This window comes from Rissa tridactyla, chromosome 4 (genome assembly GCF_028500815.1).
Source record: "Rissa tridactyla isolate bRisTri1 chromosome 4, bRisTri1.patW.cur.20221130, whole genome shotgun sequence".
Taxonomy (NCBI): Eukaryota; Metazoa; Chordata; class Aves; order Charadriiformes; family Laridae; genus Rissa; species Rissa tridactyla.
This window is the reverse complement of record NC_071469.1, coordinates 46756561-46764656: the sequence shown is the minus strand read 5'-3', so window position 1 is coordinate 46764656 and position 8096 is coordinate 46756561. Positions and strand designations below refer to the sequence as shown.

The following is an 8096-nucleotide window of genomic DNA, read 5'->3' as shown; positions in this document are numbered from 1 at the left end:
CCAGGAACAGATGGGTGAGGCTTTGAGCAACCTGGTCTAGTGGGAGGTGTCCCTGCCCATGGCAGGGGGGTTGGAACTAAATGATATTTAAGGTCCCTTCCAACCCAAACCATTCTATGATTCTAAGACCACTCCCCCTCACTGGTTGTTGTGATGAGAGAGACAGATGCTGATGTGTTTTATGGTGGTGTAATGCCCTTGTGCAAGTGTTCATTATGGATCCCAATAAGAAAGGCACCTAGACTCTGTAAAATATTAATTAAAATACCATTTGTTGGGGATAACATGAGAAGGCAAAAGGGGATAGCATTAGATAATCTTACATCCCTTCAAATGCTGGGAACACCAAGTAGTACAGCATCACCCCGGGCCATGCTGCACAGATAGTGTCTGTGCTGAGGTTCACCAGCGTCGTCGTCTTCTGGGTTTTTATAGGATTTTATCAGAAGTAAACAACTCTCATTTCTGCTGTCAACCAAAAGGACGTCCACATAAGAATATGCTGCTTCACTCTAAGATAAAGACAAGGACATGGTGGTGGCATCATCACCAGGTGCTGAGCAGAAGCAACCTGCAGGCTCCCCAGTTAGGTCTAGCCAGCTCAGTTTATCTGGCCAGGTGGTATGTGCAGCATGGGCCTGCACCTTCTCGTGTCAACTTGTTACATGGATCACCAGAGTATTTCACTGCATAAGAGCTTCCAATGTTCTCAGTCACTTTTTTTTTTTCATTCCTGCATCTCTGTCTCTTCTTTGTAATAACCAGCCAGCCTTTACGCTGCAGCTTAAGTCAACATTGTTACATTTATGCATAGATTTTTACCATCTTCTTATCTTTCCTTTAAAGGAAATGTGTTAGCATCTCTCATGGTACTGTGCATTATATAGGGTTACCTTTCAGCAACACTAGAATACAGCACTTAAGCTTGATTATAAGACAGGTATGAATATCCTCTAATACTTACCCATACCATCTTCTTTTAATGTTACGTCTGTTCTGGATCCTGGATTCATTCTGTCACTTAAGCATTTATTTAAAAAAAACCTTACTGAAACCAACCATTCCGTCACTATGTTTGGCTGCTTCTTTTCCAGCTGCTGGTCTTCTTTCCCTCTGTGAAACAGGACAAACCCACCTCCCAGAGCTATTAGGTTGTTAACTGTAACAGCTAAAACTGTTTATCTCAAGGTTACAGCCATCACTTAAATTCCAACTATTTCTTTACTTTTTTTGTTTTATAATTGGAGATTTTCACTACATCCTGAGACATTTTCCAGCCCTTTCTGGTATCTTACAACAAGGTTAGTAATTAAAGATGCTTGCTCTTCACGTTATAGCCTTTTCTTGTTCTCTAATGTGCTTCTAGGGCTCCTCTGTTTCTCCCGTTCTTGTGGTTACCTCTGCAGCAGGACAGCGTGCATCTGCTGTCACCTCTGTAGGGACTTTGACTTCCACCTCTCAAACATTTAACTCTTCCATCTGTTCATCGTTCCTGTATGCAACTTTTTGTCATTTCATTTTCTTTCTGCCTTCACCCACCCATGAATGATGGATGCTATTTTCTTTCTTAGGGTAAGAGAGTTAGGTTTCATACTTTTATCCTCCCAGAGTAACAGCTTTCAACACAGGTGTGAGTTTTGCTGTCTTTCCCCCTATGAGTTGACTTTTCTTTTTAAGTGGAGAGAGCCTTTGGCAGTTCTTTATTTCCTATAGCTATTTCCCCAACTTTCAGGGAGCAGAGTATAGAGGGTTTGGCCTTGGCCTGTTTTCTTGAGCCTTTGCTCTATGACAGATCTAGTTTACTGGTTCAGTAGTTGTGGCATTTCTGAATATTTTCCTGAAGCAAATTATACAGTGTGATCACCAATTGTAATGCTTTGGGTACAAAGGATGAATCCCCCATCCCTTCACACAGGGGTTCCCCTGTCCCTGAAGACGGGGGAAGCTGCAGAGCAGGGAGGTCTTCAGGTCCCAGGCAATCACCCACTTCCCTTGCAGCCTGCTGCTGCCTTTTCATTCAAACACCTTGGTCATGTTTAAGCCAGTTTACAAGTTGTCCAAGGGTTGAACCCTGGCTGTAGTGTGAGGTTTAAGTGTAACACTGAAGTTTACATGTGTGCCTGATACCTGGTGAGGCCCTGCCACCATGAAGGACCCCAACCATCCAACAGACCTGTGCACTTGTCGTCCCGGAGGCTTGCAGCAGCACGCCGAAGCCCTGGTGAAGCCCTGCCAGCATGGTGGAGCCCCACCAGCCAGGAGACCTGTGTGCTTACTCTCTGATGCCATAAGGGTCACGGGTGCACACAAAATCTCCAGACAGGTGATCCATGTGTCTGCTGCCCCCAAGCATAATGATGATCAGCATTATAATGCAGCATACTGCATGGTCCCCATGCCAGCGTATGGGACCAGGCAGGCACCCATCCTTTTCCTCACTGTCCTTCTTCCAGTAAGGTGTTTCTCACCAGGATCCTGCCAACTACACCAAATGTAATGCACTGGGGCAAGGATCCAGTTAGGGATTTTTTAGGGATCATAGAATCATAGAATGTGTTGTGTTGGAAGGGACCTCTAGAGGTCATCTAGTCTTTAGATGTCCCTGCAGTAAGCAGGGACATCTTTAAATAGATCAGATTGCTCAGAGCCTCATCAAGCCTGGCCTTGATGATCCCAGTAAGAAAGGCACTCAGAGCCCATAATGTATTAATTAAAATACCATTTATTGGATGTAACACAAGAAAGGGTATAGCCTTAGATGATCCTACACCCCTTCAGGTGCTGCGAACACCAAGTTGGACGGCATCATACACATACCTAGTCAGGCCGTGGCACGCTGCACAGACCCCACCCATGTTGATGTTCAGCAGCATCGTGGTGATCAGGGCTTTTATAGGGTTTTCTTAGGAGTAAGCAACTTTATTCATCATTTTGCTGTCAAGCAAAAGGTTGTTCACTTAAGCACATGCTGCTTCTAAGACAAAGACACGGTGGTGACATCATCACCAGGTACCCAGTGGGAGCCACCTATGGGCTCCTCGGTCAGGATTAGTTGGCTAAGTTTATCCAAGTTTAGCCAAGTGATACGTGCAGCACAGCACAGATGTGCCTCTACCTACTCAGATCAACTGTTAAGCGAATAACGCTTCTGTGAGGACCTCCTAATTCATAATTGCTCCTACGTTTTCTGTCCCATTATCTCAGAATAAAGAAGGTAGTTACAGGTCAGCAGATTAAGCCATAGGGGCCTGGATTCTCCCCTTCCCTCCCTCCATGTTGCTCCCCTTCTTTCCCGCTTCTGCTGTGACAGAGGGCACAGGCTTCAAACACAGCACGCAAGCCCAGCTCCAGCGAGAACACTTTGCAGCTGTGTCAATATTTGGAAACTGCAAGAGTTAGGATGGGCACCAAAGGGAGTGCAGTAGGAAGCACTGCGGCTTCATGTACAATTCCCCCCTCCCACGCCTGTGCTCCCGCTGGTCCCTCTCCAAGTAGCCAGGGCAAGGACTGAGCTCATCTGCCTCCTGACTTTAAAGAAAATAGCTAAAAATAAGGACATCCAAACATTTATCAGCTGAATTCACCTTCCAACCTCACTTCACATCAAAATGTCACGGATCTGACTCGAGCACCTTGTCTACAAACTGGTCGTAAAAGTTTATGGAAAAAATTGAATGTAGAAACTACAAAGAGCAGCTTCTCAGATTGTCACATTACTGCATTCATAGCACCCCAAAAAGGAACTGTGCTACTGGTGATTCCCTGGTGACACTATACCCTCCTCTTGTGCAGGGGGCACGGTGCCCAAAGAATTTAGGCCCTTAAACAAAACTTCTTTTGGGAAATGCAGATGTTAGAAAGGGGCAAGATGGAGACCAAGAACAGCTAAAACTGAGGATGCGGCAAATGAAAGCAGCGTTTGTATAACACGTGACAAGGGAGTGCAAGGTGGGCGAGTCTGAAAGACCTCTGTGTGGACTGCGATTTTTGGTCTCTTCCTATAAGGCCACATAAACGTGGCATTGGGAACTGTGCACTTCCTTCCTTCCTGAAATGGGACCGGTTTCCTTCATCACGCCTCAGTTGGTAAATGAGCACTAAAGATGGAGCAGTGGAAATACTGGGGTGTAGCTGTGGTAGTGCTGTATTTGAGCTTTTTGCTGCAGGGAACAGGAAAGAATTGGAAGAGGGGAAGCAAGAAGGTGAGAAAAAGAACAAGATTAATGAACCCAACTTGAATGTGGAGGGGAAAGGCAGAATCTTCTGAGCGTACCGAGATGAACTCTTGGGCCCTTACCTGGAGAAGCGAGGAGCCTCTTGGCTGGGGACAGTGAAAATTGCACTGTACAATGCAATTGGCACAATGAGACACGAAGCTATCCTTTTGTGTCATCAGACAGACCACCCAGCCACCGTAAGGCCAGGAAGCTGACAGCAAGCAAAACAGGTGACAGTGGAGAAGGAACACTCAACCCTAGCTCCAAGGCAGGACTTTGCTTCTGCTAATTGTGAAAAATGCTCTTCAAATAACCCACAACAGAGACACCTTGTAAACACTTGGGATGCTGCTTCCCAGCAAAGTCTAACATCAGCATCACCTTCAAAGGATCAGAAGTGCTGCTGAGCTCCAAGCGTAAAAACCCAGGAAAGTGCTTGAATAGCAACAATTAATTAGAGAACGAAAAACGTGAAAGGAAGGCATTGTTCAAAGCTGCTGCTTTGAGACCTTCCCTGCCTTCCCCACAGTGCACTGTCACCCACTGGCAGCGTAACAGAGGCAGAAGTACTGCTCATTAACACAGTGGGTGTTCTCTCCAAGACGTTATTCCCATCAACAGCCAATGCCTTCCCTGCACCAGGCCCCGCACGTGACATATGTAGGCTTATACCTGCAATGGCCGGCTTCCAAAAAGACCCAGGTCTACACAGGCAGTTACCTCCAAGACTGTTAATTCTGCCTGGGGCTGAGCTACAGGGCTTTGTTGCCACAGAGAGACAAGACAGCTAGGGTTTTTTATCCCATTTTAATATGTACAGAAGATCTGCGGGGGTAGGCTGGGATAGTCAGGTCCCAGTCTCGACCTCCACCACTTCTGCCACTGCTCCGAAGCCCACTCCCTCCTGGATGATGACCACATTGTTTGGTGAGCCCTCGTCCTGCACTATAATGCACTTGTCCTCATGCTCGCAGATGGTGATTTCAATGATGTCCTTTGCCGATGGCAAATGACCAGCAGGCCTCCTGTGTGCTCCAGGATCTGGGGGGGTGCCTCGAGACTGGTAAGTAGCAATGCAGTTACTTCTGGCTGTGAGCAGCAGCTTGGCTTCATTTGCTGGCCCCGGCACCTCCACCATGAGCAAGGTAGGCTCTGCCACACCCTCCTCCTGGTGGCCCTTCCTCTGAGGCCTTTTCCTTGCTGCCTGGGGTAGGTCCACAGCAAGCGAGGCCACTGCAGTGCTGAGTTCCTTGGGGTCCTTTTCTGGCTTGTGGGTGAACACATGGCGCGCAAGGCTCTGGGGAAGGGTGTAGCCCATGCCACAGAGCTCGCACTTATAGGGCTTGTCAGCCAGGTGGGATTTCTGGTGGCGCCGCAGCTTCGTGGCCAGGGTGTAGGACTTGCCGCACTGCTCACAGCGGAAAGGGCGCTCACCAGTGTGCAAGCGCTCGTGGGCACGCAGCGTATGGGGGTCCCGCAGCGCTTTGCCGCAGACAGTGCAGAGGTGGGCCTCACCCGTGTGGGAGATGAGATGTCGCCGCAGCTCCGGCAGCTTGGGGAAGGCATCGCCGCAGAAGCGGCACTTGTAGGGCTTCTCACCTGTGTGCAGCCGGAGGTGCTCGCGCAGGTTGCTCTGCTGTCGGAAGTCCTTGCCGCAGTAGGGACAGGCGTAAGGGCGCTCTCCCGTGTGCAGGCGCATGTGGTTACGCAAGGAGCCAGGGTTGGCCAGGTGGCGTCCACATATGGCACACTGGCATCCCTTGGGACCAGCTGGGCCAGTCCCAGTGGCCAGGTGGATCTTCCTGTGAATGCGGAGAGAGGGACGGCGTGCAAAGGCCTTGCCACACTGCTCGCAGGAGAAGGGGCGCTGGCCAGTGTGCAGGACTTGGTGCTCCTGCAAGTCTCGCTTGGTGCGGTAAGCCTTGTTGCACTGGGTGCACTGGAAAGGCCTCATACCCCGGTGGGCAAACACGTGGGCCTTGAAGCTCTCCTCTGAACTATAGCTCTTGCCACACTCTGTGCACAGGAAGGGCTTGTGGCCAGCATGGACAAAGCGGTGCTTCTTGAGGTGGCAGAGCTGCAGGAAGGCTTTGCCACACTCACCGCAGCGGTACCTGCGCTTGATCATCTCCTTCTGGGACAGAGCTTTTGGTGGGGGGCGTGGGCTGACAGAATGACCCTCCACTAGCTCCGTATACTCCTCCTGCTCCTCAGGCCCCTCCAGTGTGCCCTTTTCCCCGTGCGCTGGGGATGCTGGTTTGGAGTCTTTGGAAACTTTGCTCTCTTTCTCACAAGTCTCTACACTCTCTCCTTCAGAAGGACTGGGCTGCTGGGGTTCCTGCCCAGCTATCCTGCCACCACAGTCCTGCAGGCACTTGTGGAGCTGGCTGGCCAGAGCATGCACCCTGCTCGGCTTGCCAACCAAGGGAGCACTGAGTTGAACCCCATTCGAGGGTGATGACAGATCCAGGTCTTCTGGACGTGCCTCTTTATGCCCCATCTTGACTTTTTCTGTGGCAGATCTAGGATCCACACCCTCATACAATTCTTCCTTGCACCTGCCATTGGCCTTAACGATTGAGATGGCCTCGAGGTGCTGATTCTCAGTCCTCGGCACCTTGACTTGCCATGGCTCAAGTTCAGAAGTTGTGCTTTCCTCTTCTTGCAGCCCATGGAAATGCTTGGTGACCAGCCTCCTAACCTCAGTAGGGACATCAAGGACTGCGGATTCATCAGCTACCACCTTGGAGACACTGGGATCCCCTGCACAAACACAAAAGTATGGTCAATGAAGTAAATGCTGGCTACTGTTATATGACACAATTGCTGCGGCATCAGAGGATCATGAACCTCAGAGAGAGAGACTCTGCTATACAGTAATTCTGGGGCTCTAGCACAAAAACCGTTACTTCTATGACCTTTTTTTCTTTTAAACTGGGGGAGGCGGGGGAAGCCTCAGTTCTTTCACCACTGACAGTACCAGTGCCGCATTTCTAGTGTGGCACAGGCGGTATTTCTAAGAGATACCACACCTGGCATAAAAGAGGGCGGCATGTTCCTTTCTCGGCTGGTCGCTCTTAAAAGCATGGCCAGGCCAAGACGGCAACCCCGGCGGGGCTGCGGGGCGGACACCAACCAGCACAGATACCGGGGGGCAGCACCGTCCCCCCGACAGAGAGCCCAAGCCACCGGAGGCCCGGGAAGGCCTCGTTTCACGCCAGCGCGACACCTACCTGCGCGGGGCTCCGCCGCCGTCCCGCCGGGAGAGGCCCCGTCCCCCCGCACCGCCGGCCTCCCCCTGGGCCCGGCCTCCCGCGGCGCCGCGATCCCCTCGCCTCCGTCCGGCCGCCGCTCCTCCGCCGCGGCCCCACGGGCCTCCTCCGGCCAGTAGAGCAGCTCCGCGCCCGCCGCGATGGGCCGCCGCGCCCACAGCTGCAGCCGGCCGCCCGCCCAGCCCAGCCACACGTTGGCCTCCGCCTCCTTCGGGCTCCGCTGCACCAGGCTGCAAGGCACGGCCACAGCGTCGGCCGCGGGCACGGCCGCCCGCTCCACCCCGCCCGCCCGTCCCGCCGCCGGCGGTACTCACCTCCTCCAGCCCGGCCCCGCCGCCTCCTCCCGGGCCTCGCCGGGCGGCCCCAGCAGCGTTCCGGCCGGCAGGGCCCGGCCCACGCACCACACACCCGTACCCCGCTCCCGGGACAGCGACGGCCCCAGCGCCAGCCCGGGCGGCAGGCTCCGCAGCGCCGGGCATGCGGCGTCGAGCGGCTCCCGGGGACCCGGACCGCCGCCGGGGCCCTCCATGTCGGCGGAACGCTGCGAGGGGACGGCGGGCGCGCCCGGACGGCGCCCGGCGGCGGAGCGGAGTGGGGCGGGGCGGCG

The 8096-nt window shown here is 52.6% G+C and overlaps 1 protein-coding gene across 2 annotated transcripts; it reads right to left on the bottom strand.

Moving 5' to 3' along the window:
- Positions 1 to 2747: 2747 nt before the first annotated feature.
- ZNF408 (zinc finger protein 408) lies at positions 2748 to 8061 on the bottom strand. Of its 2 annotated transcripts, none has more exons than XM_054200891.1 (3): positions 7804 to 8061; positions 7451 to 7719; positions 2748 to 6980 (listed from the first exon to the last, which is right to left on the bottom strand). In XM_054200891.1, the coding sequence occupies exons 1-3, from the start codon at positions 8016 to 8018 to the stop codon at positions 5065 to 5067; spliced, it is 2400 nt and encodes a 799-aa protein (XP_054056866.1). In that variant the 5' UTR covers positions 8019 to 8061; the 3' UTR covers positions 2748 to 5064. The 2 variants fall into 2 exon arrangements, with proteins under 2 accessions (XP_054056866.1, XP_054056867.1); XM_054200892.1 differs by having other exon boundaries at positions 7553 to 7719.
- Between the last annotated feature and the right edge of the window lie 35 nt (positions 8062 to 8096).